At 36.4% G+C, this 18372-nt stretch overlaps 1 protein-coding gene across 1 annotated transcript; it reads right to left on the reverse strand.

Annotated features, from left to right (window-relative positions):
- Positions 1-3348: 3348 nt before the first annotated feature.
- prlrb (prolactin receptor b) lies at positions 3349-17423 on the reverse strand. The gene is made up of 9 exons (XM_051110758.1): positions 17209-17423; positions 15125-15194; positions 14719-14853; positions 13319-13488; positions 10528-10703; positions 10074-10215; positions 7899-7998; positions 7723-7792; positions 3349-7043 (listed from the first exon to the last, which is right to left on the reverse strand). The coding sequence occupies exons 2-9, from the start codon at positions 15187-15189 to the stop codon at positions 6375-6377; spliced, it is 1527 nt and encodes a 508-aa protein (XP_050966715.1). The 5' UTR covers positions 15190-15194; positions 17209-17423; the 3' UTR covers positions 3349-6374.
- Between the last annotated feature and the right edge of the window lie 949 nt (positions 17424-18372).

The following is an 18372-nucleotide window of genomic DNA, read 5'->3' on the forward strand; positions in this document are numbered from 1 at the left end:
TGATCTCGTGTCAAAAATGTCCGTCCTTGGAATACCATTATAAATTAATTCATAGAAATCAGAAATGAATGTGTAGTGCTTGAAGGGATAGTTCGCCATTTATTGACCATTTGTTTATTGACCCTCGAGTTGTTCGTTCATAAGTTTGTTTCTTCTGTCAAACACAAAATGAGATTTTGGAGAATGTTGGTAACCAAATAGTTTCTGGTCCTCATTGACTTCCATTGTATTTTTTCCATACTATGGAAGTCAGTGGGGACGGTTGGTTTCTAACATTCTCCAAAATGTTCAGCAGAAGAAAGAAACTCATATAGGTTTGAAACAACTTGAGGGTGAGTAAATTATGAGATTTTTCATTTTAATTTATGAGTGAACTATTCCTTTACACAGCCAATTCACTCAAAAATGAAACTTCTGCCTTTCACTCTCATGTCATTACAGACCCATAAGACTTTAGTTCATCTTGAAAACCTTAGGTTTTTGTTTCTCTGTTTAACGTCTTCTCACCCAAACATGGTAAAAGTTGAAGAGATCATAAAAGGAAACGTATAAATGATTAATTTAACACAATTATTACATAATGAACAGATTTAATTTGGGCTCTTTTTCACATATAAACATTGATCAACACACAAACTGAGCTCATAAATATACAGTTAACCTCTTGATTCATATGGTTTACTTTTATGTTGTCTTTATGAACTTTTTAAACCATCAAAGTTTTGGACTTCAATGGACCCTGGACCACAAAACCAGTTATAAGGGTCAATTTTTTAAATTGAGATTTGAAATTTGATTTGATTCCAGATTTGAAAATCTGGAATCTGAGGGTGCAAAAAAAAAAATCAAAATTGAGAAAATCGCCTGAAGTTGTCCACATGAAGTTCTTTGCAATGCATATTACTAAAAATTAGGTTTTGATATATTTGCGGTAGAAAATTTACAAAATATCTGCATGAAACATGATGTTTACATGATCTTTCTCAGAAAGAAAAATCAGTAATTTTGACGCATACAATGTATTTTTGGCTTTTGCTACAAATATACCTGTGCTACTTATGACTTGTTTTGTGGTTCACGCTCACATTTGTGTTTTGATGTTGAACAAATGTCTTATACAGTGCACAGCATAAATGAGTACACCCCTTCTAAAATGTAACAAATTCAGCATTTACTCTTTACTTAGAAGACATGTTAGGGTTTTTTGGAGATATAATGTTCTAACAAGGCTGCTTGATCAATTACCAAAGAAGAATGTCAAAATTATTATTATTATTAATGAGATTTTCTTATCAAAGTGATAAAATGTTGTGTTGCAAAAATGAGTACACCCTCTAATACTGAATAAAACAAACCAAAAAATAGTGTGTGTATAGGTTTAAAGCTATTTTTGATCAACAGGTAAATTTAGTGAACCAAAACTTTTAAAGACAAGTAATTTCCTGACAATTAAAAGTGTTTTGTAGCCTACTGAATCATACTTAATGCTGGCAGCAATGGAACCACGTGGGAGAGAACTGCCAGGTGACTTATTTCTTAGCGTAAAAGAGGACAATGGTACAGGAGGAATACCAAATTATAGTTTTAAGTGTGAAAATATAGCAGAAGTAGCACTGACATTCAAAAACAATGGACTTGTGACAAAGCACCTTAAATAATCAGGTCTTCACTTTAAGTTTTCATTTAGTGATGAGTGAATTTTTGCCCGAAAATGAGGCGGAGAAATACCATGCAAGTGTCTCAGAGACGGCAAAAGCTATGAAAATTGCGACACTTCATCTCACGGAGTACGACACAGCCTGCAGAAGTGACATGCATGGTTGTTGTCACCACTACAATTACCTACTGTAGCCAAAGCACAATAAACTTATTAAGCCTCTTCCAAGGCCCATATTTGCAAAATATAGACTTCTGGGAATCCATACTCTGGTCTCAAGAGACCAAGTCAATCATTTCAGATCCAAAAGCATCCAAGATGTTCTGGTGTTGCTAGAGAAGGAGTACACTGAGAAGTGCCTGGTACCCACAGTGACGTTCAGTGGTAGTAAAGCTCTTATATTGGGATATGTGAGTGCTGAAGGTGTGACAGAGTTGTGCTTTATCAATGCTGTCATGAATTTACACACCACTGTGTGATGTAATTTAAAAAACTGAAAAAGAAGATGCTACCCTCCCGTCAGTCCCTGCATTATTGGACTTTTTTTCAGCATAACACTGAGGATATTCATTCTCCCAAGGTGAACCTCCTTCAGTGGACATGTATTTCACTCATTCTTAATGCTCTTGAGCCCTGTGGGGGGATTCTGTAGAGATGAGCTGAGGAAAACTCCCTGTTAAAGACCAGGGCATTTAAGGAGGTCGTCCTCCAGGAGTTAAACAGGACAGATGTGAAAATTTGTCATGAACTTGTACAATCAGTGCCAAGAAGGGTCAGAGCAGTATACTTAAAGTTCTAGAGGACATACTAGAATATTATACATTTGCTGAATTAAATCGATGGTGTACTCACTTTTTGCAATCCTTCATTTAAATGAAATTCGCTAATTTACTTATCTTACCGAAAATATTGGCAAATATTTTGTTGTTTTTATTAAGTATATGTTTAATACATTTAAATTTTGCCATCTTTCCATGAATTATATTAGTGATCATTAAGAAAATACATCTTTTTATATTTATTTAGAGGGAGTGTACTCATTTATGCTGTGCACTGTAGGTTTAAAATTAGGTTAAAAATTTCATTATTGGCTAAAACACCATCACATCTAACCCCACAAATATAATTTTGTTTATAATTTTTTTTAAATAAGAAAACGTTCAGCCTTTTGGTTATACAACTCTTTATTTTAACTCAAGACAACTTATTAAAAAAAGCAGAACTGGTGTTCATTGAAATGTTATGATCAAACACAAAATCATTCCTAACCTTTCAGTGAATTCCTCTAGACATTGTCCAGCAGTGGATAGAAAACTGAATTACACATGCCACTGTCAGTGAAAGAATGTGAGGAACTCAAGCTAGAAACACCAATAACTTCATTACATTTTTTGCAGTATTATACGTCTTAAGCATGACATCACAAACAAAATACACATAATGTACCTCAATGGGTGATATAAATACAAATGGCTTGCATTCTAATTTCATCTACACAGAACAGCTGCACGATAGTTCTAGCATTTTCTTTCATGCTGAACTGAATGTTTGTCCTTGTATAGTGTTAAGTCAATGTTTGACTTAAAGTAACTCTTTACTGCCGCACTGCAGACCATAAATGTTCCATGATGAGACCAGCTGACCCGCTGTGTGTGCCGCTGTAGCTGGCTTCTCTTAGGCGCTTATGTAAGTAAAAAAAAAAAAACCCATCAAAGACCTTCCAGACTGTTTTGGGCTCAGTGCCCTTGCATTTGGTTAAGTTTTGACAGGAGTTAGGCTTTGACAACCCTTTTGTGCCAGAGTTTTTCAAAGTAATTGTCTTAAAGTGTGCTCGGGTTCAGAGAGTTATAAATCAGAAAGATGTTTCCAGTGATACTGTGTGTTTATACAAAAATAAGTAAATATAGATAGCTACTCTAAAACTGAATCAGTGTTTAAATCAAGATTAAATCAAATATAAATAAAATGGATTGTGAGCGACATATAATTAGTAGGTGTAGTTCAATAAATACACGGTAAAATCATTTGTTGTGTTCACCAAAGAAATCTCAAATCTCTTTTTATATTCATAGCATCATTGTGAATAAATATACAAAAGGAGCTTTTCTGTAGTTTAAACTATAAAAGTTCTTAATACACTTAAAAAGATTAAGAGCAGCAAGCATTGAAAAAAGTGCCAGGTCTCTAGAGAAAGTGGCAGAAACTCCAGTGGGATGTTTTGTGTATGTCTCCTGTGAGGTAGTAGGTTGAAGAAACATTTTGAAAGGTTTAACAATTAATATAATGATCTTTAGTGGGATATTTTTTAACAGATGTTGGTCGATGTGTAATGGTTTGGAATGATCCTTTTAATCTAATTTTCGACCCATTGCTGCAGCTTCCTGTTGTTTAGGCTGAAGTACCCACAGAAACTGTTCTGTAGTTGTGCAGATTGACAGATACAGTATAACAGGGGTGCGTTTCCTAAAAGGATTGTTAGCCAACTATGATTGCAGGTTCCACTGCTACGAACATAGTTCAACAATTTGCCGTTTCCCAAAACCATAGTTCCAACGAACATTCAAAAATAGTATCGCTATTTTTGAAAAAATATTTTTAAAAGAAGCAAGTTGTGTGGTTGGAACTACAGCTCTCGACCTGTAGTTACAACCATAGTTTCTTGTTAGTATACAGTGCCTTGCAAAAGTATTCATACTCCATTTATTTTTATGTTGCAGCCTTATGTAAAAACTGCTTTAAATTACTTTTTTCCACATTAATCTACACTCCATACACCATAATGACAAAGCACAAAACAGGTTTGCAACAAGTTTGCAAATTTATTAGAAATAAAAAACTGAAATGATTCCATTGCATAAGTATTCATACCCTTTTCTGGGACACTTGAAATTTAGCTCAGAAGCTTATATATCGCTTGTAGATGTTAGTACACTTCAAGTGGAGTTAAACTGTGGCAAATTCATTTGAATGAGTATGGTTTGAAAAGGCACACACCTCTCAGAAAAGGTCAGAAAGCAGCTGAAAATGCATATCAGAGCAAAAACCAGCCCTGAGGTCAAAAGAACTGCCTGTAGAGCTCAGAAACAGGCTCGCATCAAGTGTTCAGAAAAAAAAAAAAGGGTTGCATTGAAGGTTCACAGAAGCATGTAGCCTCCATTATCCATAATGAAAGAAGCTTGGAACAACTAGGAGTCTTTCTAGAGCCAAACTGAGCAATTGATGAAGAAGGGTTTTGGTTATACTGGTGATCAAGAAGCTGATGGTCATTCTAGTTGAGCTCCAGGATCATGTATGCAGATGGAAAAAAAACTTACATAAGGACAAACATCACTGCAACACTCCACCAATCCGGTCTTTATGGTGGTGTGGCCAAGCTCAATTCTCTTCTCAGTGAAAACCTACTTGGAATTTGCAAAAAAGTACCTAAAGGGCCCTCAGACTGTGAAGGATGACATTCTCTGGTCTGATGAACCTCAATTCCAAGCATCATGTTTGAAGGAAACCAAGCACTGCTCATCACCTGCAGAATACCATCCCAAACATAAAGTGTGGTGGTAGCGGCCTCATGCTGTGGGGCTGATTTTCAGCGGTGGGGACTGAGGGACTCCTACTTGAAATAGCCTTAATGAAAACCCAGTCTGGAGTCAGAATCAGAACCACAGACTGGGCAGAAGATTCACCTTCCAACAGGACAATGACCCTAAACACACAGCAAGAGTGGCTTATCTGTGAATGTCCTTGAGTGGCCCAGCCAGAGCCTTAGCTTAAACACATTTAAATATTTCTGGAAAAACCTGAAAATGCCTGCAAGCCCCCATGCAAGCTGACAGAGTTTGAGAGGTGAAGAGGTGAGGAGAAGAATGGCAGATATTTACCAAGATGTGCAAAGCTTGTCACATCATACCCAAAAAGACTTAAGGCTTCAACCAAGTAATGAGTGAAGGGTATGAATACTTATGCAGTGTCTGTGTTTTACTTTTAATCAATTTGAAAAGTTGTCACAAATCATTTTTTTGCTTTGTCATTGATGTATGGAGTATACATTGATGTGGAAAAAAAAAAAAAGTGTTTTTAAAGCAGTTTAACATAAGGCTGCAACATAAAGCGTGAAAAAAAAAACAAAAAAAAAACGAAGGGGTATGAATACTTTCACAAGGCACTATATATACAAATTTAATTCTGTCTTTTAGTTTGTCAAGAGAATAAAAACACAGGTTTTGAAGAGTGTGAATGCACTCTAGTCCTGAGGGGAACCTGCAAATAAAGCAAAGACCTTTTTTCATCTTCAGAACACAAATTAAGATATTCCTGATGAAATCCAAAAGCTTTCTGACCCTGCATAGACAGAAACACAACTGACATGTTCAAGGCCCAGAAAGCTAGTAAGGAATAGTCCATGTGACACCAGTGGTTGAACCATAAATTTACACCGTGTCTACACTAGACGCGACAGTTTTCGCGCAACAGCTAAAGTCTGTCAACACTGGACGCGACAAAGCGACCGTTGCAAATCATTTGAAATTTGTGTGAGTATGTCATAAATAGAACGCAGCAGCAGTTTACTGTCGGGAATTTCTGAATTTGTGATACAGGAAATGCACCCCACATAGCTGAAAGAACCCTTCTCACATCTCTACTAACAAAGTGCTTGACAGTTTGAGCAGGACACTATGAGACAAAAGAATCTCTAACCTCTGAAGTTTAAGTCACAAAACAGTCAAGATCCACTTGAAAATGTTGTTAGGGTTTCCAAGTATTCCAGAGGTTCGAAACCACCTCCCATTTCCTCAGCTTTTATTGACGTTTTGTCACATTTGACCTCTTTGTGTACCTGTACTGGAATGCTGTCTTGTAGTACAAGGATATTATCACTGATAACTTCACTGACCATACTGTAGTCCTCCTCCACAGGGGGTTTCTGGTCTCGTTTCTGTTTGTCAACCTCAACGTACCCTGTAAGTCCAGCAGGGTTGATGGTTCCCTGCTCAAATTGGCTACCGGAGCTCATGTGAGTGTTTTGGTCCTGAGCTTTTACTGGCGTGCCATTGCAATAAAGGTGAAGTTGTTGTTGAGGCTCTCCAAGGACACTGCTGGTCCCACTTAGCTGATTGGAGACGGTCCCAGCGTGGACGTGTTCGCTCAGTGTTGTGTTTAGATCCTGACTGCTGTTCAGTGTGATCTGGATGCTGTTTTGAGAGACCTTTCGTGCATTATCTGTGAGGCAGTTTTCTCCCTTTTGGTTCTCAAGATGAGCTTTGTCATTAAAATCCATTTCCTCATCATAGTCATAGACCACAAGATACTCCACTTGATGGTCTGGGCTCTGGGCTATTTGGGGATATCCCGGAGTAATCAGAGCACTGAAGATCTCCTCAGACTTCCCACTCTGTGAAACAAGAAGTAAAATGACCTTTGTATTTTAGAACTGCAGTTTTGTGGAGTCAGTTCAGTGTCTGTTGGAAATGTTTTCAAAAAATTCCCTTCTATTTTTTGTGACCATGACAGAACATTTCATCACAGATTGTAATGCAAGCTTTGCAAAGAGGCTGTTATTGAGAAATTGGAAAGTTAAAAATTACATTGGATTGAACTGCAAACCCACAGCTGTTTACATTGAGTCTTAAAGGGAAAACAAAAAAACTCGTTTAAAGAGATAGTCCACCCAAAAATGAATATTCTGTCATCATTTAGTCACCCTCATGTTGTTCCAAACCTGTATGAGTTTCTTTCTTCTGTTGGACACAAAAATTATATTTTGAAGAATGATGATAGCCAATCGAGTTCGGTCCCCATTTACTTTGTTATATTTTTGATCGTACAATGAAAGTGAATGGGAACCAAAACTGTTTGGTTACCCAACATTCTTCAAAAATATCTTACAGAAGATACAAAGTCATACAGATTTAGAACAACATGAGGGTGAGAAAATGATGACAATTTTCATTTTCCAGTAAACTGTTTAATTCTAAAAAACTAATGGCAGATTTATCCTGTAAACAAAATAAAAAAGCCTAAAAGTAAAACTAAACTAATTAATGAAATAATATAAGATATGGATATGGTACCTTAAGGAGCTGAGTGTCTAAGCCACTGATCTTTGGTTCTGGAACGGGTGGTAGTAAAAAATGCTTTACCCTTAAGAAGAATAAGGAAATAGAGAATACAGAAAACTGTTATCTTTATGTACAGTTATCAGTGTAAATCCATTTGTCATTATAATGAGGTGGGATATCATGCTTACGGTTTCATCTTGACTGTTAACACCCCTGCAGTCAGCATGAAAATGATGACGGTTAGGGTGACGGAAATGATCATAACCGCATTCTGTGTGTCAGATATATCTGCAATGCGAGAAACACAAAAACTTGTTTCACATTTTTCACTTTCAATTTCCATCATCTTTTAAAGGGGTCATGACATGGGGTTACTTATAATGTTAATAAAGTTTTTTGTACAAAACCAAAAATGATGTGGAAAAATGATTATTTTTAACCCTCATTCTGACCCGTTGTCTAAAACAACTTGTTTTAAGGGGCGGGTCCTTTAAAGGAGAAGTCCACTTTCAGAACAACAATTTACAAAAAATGTACTCACCCCCTTATCATCCAAGATGTTCATATCTTTCTGTCTTCAGTCGTGAAGAAATTATGGGTTTTGAGGAAAGCATTACAGGATTTCTCTCCATATAATGGACTTCATTGGTGCCACGATTTTGAACTTCCAAAATGTAGTTTAAATGCAGCTTCAGAGGACTCTAAACAATCCCAGCCAAGGAAGAAGGGACTTATCTAGCGAAACAATAGCGAAACAGTCATTTTTGTTGAAAAATAAAAATTTGTTTACTTTTTAAGCACAAAAGCTCATGTAGCACAGGCTCTGGGATGCGCGTCCACGATGCTACGTACTATTGAATCACGTTGAAAGGTCATGCGGAACTACAGACCCAGTGTTTACAAAGCGAACACGCAAAGACTAAGAAAGTGCAAGTAAGTCAAACGCTGTTTACAAACAGAAAGGTACAACAATGTGAGATGATTCTGAAGTTGTAGGAGAAAATGAGATGGAGTTTTTCGCCATACTCTACCTTTTTGAGCCGAAGTACACAGACGATGAACTTAGACATGATTCATAGTGTCGTGGACATGCATCCCAGAGCCTGTGCTACATGAGCTTTTGTGCTTAAAAAGTAAACAAATTTTAATTAAAAAAAAAAAAGACAGATTGTTTCGCTAGATAAAACCCTTCTTTCTCAGCTGGGATCGTTTAGAGCCCTTTAAAGCTGCATTTAAACTACATTTTGGAAGTTCAAAATCGGGGCACCAATCCATTATATGGAGAAAGCATTTCAGGATTTTTCCTCAAAAACCATAATTTCTTCACCACTGAAGACAGAAAGACATGAACATCTTGGATGACAAAGGGGTGAGTAAATTATTTGTAAATTGTTTTGGAAGTGGAGTTCTCCTTTTAAGGCTTGTCAAGAATCGGCCACTGTTATGATTGGCTAACGTCATTGCGTAGGAAACAGTATCAACGCCCCCTCGCTACTGCATGTGAGTGTTTTGACAACAAAGCATTATGAAATCATTTACTCACAGTTTGTGATGCATCTGCAGTCAGATCTAGTACCACTTCATCTTTCAACAAATGTTTTTGTGAACTCTCCATGACACTGTGCCTCGTTTACAAAACAAAGTGCGCCGATCCGTCCTCAAACACAATCCAAGATGCCATTAAAAATAAACTATCCACTTGTTCTTTACACTGGTATTTTTCTAAAATCTGTACAAAGATGCGAACGAGCTGTTTAAACCAAACACGTCAAAGCGAACGTTCTTTCACTCCATATGTCCAACCGACAACAGACTCGAGCGTGGACTGTGTCAAAAAGTGAATGTGCATCTGTATACTGTATCCAGTGTAGACAAGATAGCTGCTGTAATTTCTATTTGCTTTTGATGCAACACAACAGCCATTAAGCGACCGAATGCCAGTGGGCGGGGCCTACAGTGAGAAGATGACTATTTGTCAATGTCTTGCTCTGGAGGTGGTGTTTATGCAAATGTGGCCGGGTGATGTCATCTCACACTTCCAAACGAGACATTTTTGGAGCTTGAATAAATAAATGGTTTGTTTATAATGAAGAGGATGTTTTAAGCTATGAAACCTGCAGGATGTTTTGATGGTACAAACACTTTGTATTTGCAAAGTTGATTTCTCATGTCATGACCCCTTTAATGCTATACTGTATAAAAAGTTCAAATGTATCTAAAGGCAGAATTAAACATTTATTTATACTGAATGTATAATTTTTAATATAGCCTGGACTCTGTTATGTAAGGCTAAAATGCTGAGTAATGCAGGACAATGGCTTGAGGTGTGAAAGATTGAGTTGCTGATGCTGGTATCATCTTACTGTCTGGAATCTGGATGAATGCAGAGGGGCTCCATTCACTCCAGAGGCCTTGGTCTAGTTTACAGCGCACCTGCACAGCGTAATTTGCTCCTGGCTGTGGACTGTAGATGCTAAACTCCAATTGTTTTCCAGCACTATATGACTAAAAAAACACACAAATCAAAACTGTCTCAGTCATAATTATATTACATGGTATCACAATTTTTAAATGCAGAAATTAGTCAACTCACAGACTCCCAATACAAAAATATTTTAATTTTTATAAAACATTGGTAATTAATTAATTAATTAATTAATTAATTAATTAATTAATTAAAACATTTAGAAGGAAATTTATATATTTTTAGATTAAATAAGGCCCTGATCTTAATTAGTTTTGATTTTTAAAAGAAAGGTTACAAAACATAACATTTTTATAAGAACTTTGATGACCTCAAAATAATCTGAATCTCACCTCCCAGTCCTCCTCGTCTCTGCTGTTCTCAATTTTTAAGCGAACTTCATATTTGATTGTTACCCAGCCTGAACGTGTGTCTGCGTCACGCGGAGGTCTCCACCGCACCAGAAAATAAGGACTGTTCGCGTTCTGCGTGAAAGTCACATTCACATTCTCTGGAGGATGAGGCTGCACTGTGTGAAAGAAGATGAAGCATCTTAAATGACATTCAAATGAACAGACATGATGTTACAGATTCAGTGTTCAAATGAACACTGACACCAATATATGTACTAAAAACAGATCTGGTCTACATGGATACTTGACTGTTCTTCATATGCTTCTTAAACACAACCATTCAAAGGTTCAGGGTCAGTACAACAGCAGCAAATCAGCATATTAGAATGATTTTGGAGGGATCATTTGACACTAAAGACTAAATTAATGACTGCTGAAAATTCAGTTTTGCCATCACAGGAATAAATTACATTTTAATATTTATTACAATAATAGTAATAATTACAACTGTTCTTTCAAAAGGGACATCAGATGCAAAATGCACTTTCACATGGTGTTTGCATGTGAATGTGTCTTAGCAGTGTGTAGACACAACCACCCTACAATGATAAAAATCCATTCACACCTTATTTTATTAATCCCCAAAAAACCTGAACAGCCTCAATTATCAAGCCGTTTTGATTTTTGATGGTGATGATGTCATACTGCTCAGGCCCCACCCACAACCGCTAACTGACTGCTCTCAGCCCAGTTGTGCGTTGTCCACCATTTTCTCCGCGTTTCTCATAAGCGTAATTGAATGTAAATGTGAACATAAGAGTGTTCATTTTCTTCCGACATGAGAGGACACAGAGGATTAGTTTTGTTTTTAAAGGCAACGCACTACAGAATACACATAAAACGGAAGAGAGGGGTGGAGTGAGCAATAGCTCATTAGCATTTAAAGAGACATGCACTGAAACTGGTCGCTGTGAACAGAGCTGTTTTTGACAAGGTAAAAAGGATGTTGTTTTGCACAACCATTAAAGGAGAAGTCCACTTGCAGAACAAAAATGTACAGATAATGTACTCACCTCCTTGTCATCCAAGATGTATGTCTTTCTTTTTTTCAGTCGTAAAGAAATTATGTTTTTTGAGGAAAATATTTCAGGATTTTTCTCCATATAATGGACTGATATGGTGCCCCGAGTTTGAACTTCCAAAATGCAGTTTAAATGCGGCTTCAAACGATCCCAAATGCGGTGGTAAACAATCCCAGCAGGGTCTTATCTAGCGAAACGATCGGTTGTTTTTATTAAAAAAATACAATTTAAATACTTTTTCATCTCAAATGCCTTGTCTTGCTCTGCCTGAACTCTGTGTATTCTGGTTCAAGACAGTTAGGGTATGTCGAAAAACTCCAATCGTATTTTCTCCCTCAGCTTCAAAAATCATTGTCAAAATCATCCTACATCGCTGCAGAAGTACCGACCCAGTCTCTGCAAAGTGAACATGCAAACAAGATCAAACACCCTTAACAAAAAAAGGTAAAACAAAGATATAGGATGATTTTGAAGTTGAGGGAGAACATGAGATGGGAGTTTGTCGACATACCCTAACTGTCACGAACCGGAAAAAAAAACAGAGTTCAGGCAGAGCAAGACAAGACAAGCATTTTGACAACTGTATTAGTTTTTATGAAAGTAACCGATTGTTTCGCTAGATAAGCCCCTTCTTCCTCTAATGGGATCATTTACAATCACATTTGGGATCATTTAAAGCAGCATTTAAACTACATTTTGGAAGTTCAAACTCGGGGCAACATAGAAGTCAATTATATGGAGAAAAATCCTGAAATGTTTTCCTCAAAAAGCACAATTTCTTTACGACTGAAGAAAGAAAGACATGAACATCTTGGATGACAAGGGGGTGATAACATTATCTGTAAATTGTTGTTCTGGAAGTGGACTTCTCCTTTAAGGAATTTTAACCAAAATGTGTTACAGGCATTTCATGAAGACCCTAAATAATCATACCAACTTGTAAAAAAATATGCATCCAGTGTCCCCTCTAAATTAAAATAATATCTCACAATATTACTCTTTTACTGTATTTATGGTCAAATAAATGTATCCTTGATTAACACAGCAGACATCTTTTAAAAACATAAAAAAAATCATAATGACCCCCGCCTTTCAACAGTATTGTATTTACGCTCTTAATGCATTAAAAAATTAGAGCATCCATATGCCAGCACATTCAATCATCTGTGGTGGGATATTCGATACATGGCTTGAGTTTTACAGTATGCCAGACACAAACCTGTTCATCCTCATTCTGTTCAGTTAGTCAGTCAGAGCTGCTTCTGTTTAGTGCCATTTAGTACTTTTCCATTCCACTCAGATGCTCTAAGTCATCACCGTTTAACTCACCGTTACAGATGGAAGAGCCCCGTGCGCATACATTTCTAGAAGTAACTGAACCTGTTTAAGGGAAATTGTAGCTCAACTATAACTGTATATCCATCTTGTGTTCTTGTATGATGATCTAACTGAAGCTAAAAAGTTTCACTGTAAGGATTGTGCTGATTGTGCTGCATGTGCCTTTATGTAGCTGTAGGAAGTCTTTATATACGCTATATTTAGCAGGCAGCTCACTGTAGCTGTTGTCAAAACAACCCTGAAACTGGCCTCTGTAGTAAAACATGATTAACCATTCATGCATGGTCAGTATACACTAGGGGCAAGTACATAAAAACAAAAGCTTTTCTGGATGTATTTGAATATTTTGTAAACACATGAAATGAACTCACCGATATCCATAACATCAATTTCTACAGATTCTGAATAGGCTTTTCCCAGTGCATTGGAGGCCACCACTGTAATGTTGTATATGATCCAAATCGACGTGTGTCGCTTATCAAAATAACAGGAATTGTTCCCCGCCTTATGATAGTCCGGACACTCAAAGACTTCCAAAGAGCTGAAAAAGATCATTGATAGGCTTAAAATGAATGATTTGTTAACTTTTTGACAACAAATTATCCAAAACCTGAAATATATTCATATAGAACATGTAAACATGATTAGTTACTATACTAGGTTTAGTGTGTTTATTAATAAGTGTGTGTGGTGTAAAAATGAGAAAAATATTTAAAAAAAAATAGAAAAAATAATAATACAAAATGAAAATCAGAACTACCATTCAAAAGTTTGATTTTTGAAGTAATGAATACTTAAAAAAAAGTGACTGTAAAGACATTTGTAATGATGCAAAAGATTTCTGTTTCGAACTAATGTTATTTTCATGTTTCCATTGCAAAATTGCAAAACTGTCTACATCACTGATAATAAATCTACAATCAGTATTTTTAAGATTTATTTTTTTGCCTTAATTATGATAGGACAGTGCAAAACAGACAGGAAGCAAAGCGGCAGTAAAAGAGGGGGACGGGATCGGGAAAGCTCCTCGAGCTGGGATTCGAACTCGAGACGCCCGTAGCGCAACGGCGCTATATGTCAACATTCAATATTGAAAAGTAATATGTAGCACCAAATATTGAAATGATTTCTGAATGATCATGTGACACTGAAGACTGGAGTAATGACGCTGAAAGTTTAGCTTTGTCATCACAGGAATAAATCACATTAAAAAAAAGTTAAATATCTAAAACACATGAAACTAGAAAAAATGGTCCCACTTTATATTAGGAGGCCTTAACTACTATGTACTTAAATTTCAATTAATTATTTGATAAAACGCACTTATTTATGCACAGACATGTTTTACATTGTACTTATATTTGTATTAAAATACCTGCATGTAATTACATCTGTAATTAATTTCTGTAATTACATTTATAAGTAAACTGTTGACCCATCCCTTACACCTTAAACCAACCCATACCACCAAACCTTTCCCATATCCCACCTCAATAGCAGCAAAGGTGTTTTGCAAAACAATATCAACACAATATATACAAAAGTACACTGTATACTTATTTTTTTGTTATGTAAGTACATAGTAGTTAAGGCCACATAATATAAAGTGGGACTGAAAAAGTAAATTGTACTATTATTACACAATATTAGTGTTTTTACTGTATTTTTGATCACAGCTTTGGTGCGCATAAGAAACGTCGCTCCATAATTGACCCCAAATGCTAGAATAACACTTCATGTTACTGATACAAAAAAAAAACAAAAAACTTACCTCTCTTTTCTGTAATACAGGTGGTAGCTGGTAGGCAATCCACCTGTTGATCCAGGCTTCCACCAGCAAGTAAAAGTTTCTTTCTCAGGCGACCGACAAGTTGTCAGTCTGGGCCTCCCCGCGGGGGAGAATGACCTGGATATTGTAATTGAAGAGTATTAACAGACTACTACTGAACGTTTCTGAAAACAGTCCATACTTTGTGTGTTGTGACATGTTTATGGGTATTTCATACTGAAAATTAAAATGTAATATTAAAAACTACATTATACTTCATTAAATGTAACATAGAATTAGAAAATCTGTATCCTGTTTGCTACCAAAACCTAATAGTTTACAACAACAAAAACTGGTGTACACAATGACAACTGTCTGAATTGTAAACCTGTGTCTCCCTCACTTACACATGCTGTGTGAGACCCAAGAGAGGAGCAACATCAGAGCCAGCGCCTGCTTTGCATCTCTCCACATTTTTCCTGAGAAACAAATGTCCACAAAGACAATAAGATGTCAAGCACGTTAAATACCACCTGTAGAGCTTGTTATTACTTTCAACATCAATCTAGACATGCACAACAACCACTTAGCATGTGTAAACACCTTCACTCATCACAACAGCTGAAAGGTCATCATGTGTACAAAATTGCATGCAATTTTGCATCGAGATAACTCAATGCCAGATAAGCCAAAATAAGAAAAAGATGATTCTTATCTGATTTCGTGAATATTTTCTTGTCATGATCAGTGAAGTAAATACACAGTGAATTAATTTTGGTACAAAGTTTCTGTCTCAACCATGTAAAATAATGATTAAATGTGTCATTTTGATTTGATTATGAAAGCAGGACAATCACAAACACTGAGTCGCACTAAAAAAACATTGAAATGTTTTTGAGCAAACAATTAAACAAACTTCTCAAACAAAAAGCACAAGCACATCACGCTCCCAGAAGAAACGTCTAACACAGAACTAAACAATGGTTATTTCTGACAGAACGGTAATATGCAAGGTTATGAACACAAGGCATCAACAAAAGAGTTGAGCATGCCAAACGCAGGTGCAGAGAGGTGACTTAATGGAAAGTTACTGCCTTGGAAATGGATGAGTTCCAATGAGAGATCCAGATTGAAAGGGCAATCAATGCGCTTGACGTTTTTGGATCATTTAAGAAACACTATGCTACAGTCTTCGAATTGCATCTGTATTCTAAATTTTACATTAACTTGTTTTAGTTTCCGTGAATCAGCCATCAGCTTTATTTGTAAACATGTAAGTTATTAAAATGTCAAGGACGAGATACAGTCCTTTACTTTCCCACTTATTAAAAAGGAAGGAAGCTGGTTAAAGTCCAGGTTTAAATGACCGAGAAACATTTGACATTAAATTTATATTTCGGTGCCAGACTAAGCAGCAGCAGCAATTTTGACCAAACAACTACGACATATTAATGTATATATACACCTTTTGTTCTTGGACAAAAATGATCAGGAATGGTCTTATAAATCTCTCATTATGCTATATTATCACTAAATCTTGGAATTTAACCTTTTTATCAACTTGTTTTCTTTCAGTTCATCACAGGTTTTGTATTTCTTTTCGGAACTGATTGGTCAATTTCATGCAGTTTATGCACCTTATTTGTGGATAATTTTGGCAGTGTTTACTCAAAAAACTTTATAAGATCAGATCAATGAAATCTATGATTAATCAGTTTCAAAATGAAATACAAAACCTGTGCTATATATATATGAAAATATGTATAATTTTCAAGATTGCAAGAGATGTTAGCTGCAGGTATCATCTGGGATTATACAAAATGTGTATATATAATTTTGTCGATCACCACAAAAGTGTTCTCAGGTTTTCTCTAAAAGTCTGTTCATCTGATACTCAAAATATTATAAGGCACAGCAAACTAGACTGTAATTACTGAGTCTACACAAACTCCTGTCTCCTTTGGTCATTCCTCCAGGGGCCAATTTTGCCACAGCATTCTCAATGATAACAACGTGATAGCCATAAACAAACACATATTGCTTCAGTATGCCGAGACCAGGCAGGTCAAAAAGTCAAATCATGATCCCAGGTTAACCCAGCTGAAGAAAAAAACGTAGGCTACCACTTATATAATAAGTTATGTCATACAGACTATGGATCTATACCTTTGCCTAACCTTCTCTAAACTGTCTTTATTTTAAAAACATACATATGCATAGAACATAAGATGCAACATTAAAGAATTACAATTTTTTGCTAATCTAATCGCCTACAGCTGTTTACCGCTATTTAATAACATACATATCATATACATTACATACATAATATATTATTCCTAGTTTAATTGCGGTATTATGGGCGACATAAAACCACTTCTTAAATGACCATTTATGCGTAGTTATATATATATAAATCGAGTTTTATAACAAGCAAGTTTTCACCGCATTATAAAACGTTATAATATTGAGTCGTAGATTCTTACGGAGACTCACCTGTATCCACCACCCAATCCGTGACCGAAATTACACACACAGCTTCACCTGTGATTTTCCAGTATTCCACATACGTGCTGCATTTTGGACTGAACAGTCCTTCCGAAGCGATGTCCCCCCCAAAATTCGCGCACTATGAGAGAAAGAAAAGCCAAATACAAAGTCACCCTGTGGACACCGCAGTCCTTCTGAGCCTCCAGTTGCACACAAACAGCCCTAAAGCTGCAGGGAGTCTTGAGGAGTGGCATACAGGCGATGACGTTACATTACACACATTACCTGCCAAAGGCACACGGTGTGTGTAAGAGTAACTGTAAACCAGATGAGTAAAGTTCGTCAATATAAAACTTTCATGTTCCTCTAATAAAGCCTTGTTTGGAAGGCTAGTTTAAAAACAGTGTAATGTCTGGAGAACGACAGGCAAAGGAGGGCCCGTTTCTGAACTTTAATTATTAAAACGTTTTAAAGTTAGGACTAAAGCAGTCAGAAGGGGAAAAAAGACAGATAAACAGACATGATAAGTCGACAGACAGATAAGTCGACAGACAGGAAATGGTTGCTAAAGTGGTCTGAGTGGTTGCTAGTGAGGTTCGGACTGGTTAGAGGAGAGTGGGGTAAGTTGAGCCAGTGGATAAGTTGACCCACTCCCTGTATCTTGACAACACTTTTACTGTCATGTGACCATGTATTTTGGAATCACACATCATTTCTGCTAGACTGTGAAAAGGAGAAATACATGGGAGGAGTGGAAGGCGCCGATTTACTTTAAAAACTGTTTTTGGCTTGTCAGTGTAAAATTTTAGCATGATGTAACGGTTGTTACATAAAAAAATATCCAGGTCTACGAATATTTATGATGCATATATGTGATTTAGCAACATATAAAACCATGCAAATTATTTAGCTAAATTTTAGCCTGAATTGATAAGCCAGCTAGTTTTTTCCAAAATGCCAGCTATGGGGCAAAGTACTTACCCCACCATAAGGCACTTAAGTTAAATCTCTATTAAGCTAAAGTCTATTAAGTTCAACCTCTAAGTATAAACTGGTATTTTCATGTAATATTACGCAACTGGTTTATTTTATCATATATATACTTATTATTTGTAGTTTATTTGATAGGGGCAATGTACAAGTGCACCAAATCCTTTTCTGAGAACCAGA

This window comes from Labeo rohita, chromosome 5 (genome assembly GCF_022985175.1).
Source record: "Labeo rohita strain BAU-BD-2019 chromosome 5, IGBB_LRoh.1.0, whole genome shotgun sequence".
Taxonomy (NCBI): Eukaryota; Metazoa; Chordata; class Actinopteri; order Cypriniformes; family Cyprinidae; genus Labeo; species Labeo rohita.

Excerpts from the sequence above, each read along its gene's own strand:
- prlrb (XM_051110758.1), bottom strand. The coding sequence starts at position 15,189 with ATGTGGAGAGATGCAAAGCAGGCGCTGGCTCTGATGTTGCTCCTCTCT. Across the intron at positions 14,854-15,124 it reads TCTTGGGTCTCACACAGCAT|GTCATTCTCCCCCGCGGGGA; the intron begins GTGTAAGTGAGG and ends TACAATATCCAG. Across the intron at positions 7,044-7,722 it reads TAGACACTCAGCTCCTTAAG|AGTGGGAAGTCTGAGGAGAT; the intron begins GTACCATATCCA and ends CTTGTTTCACAG.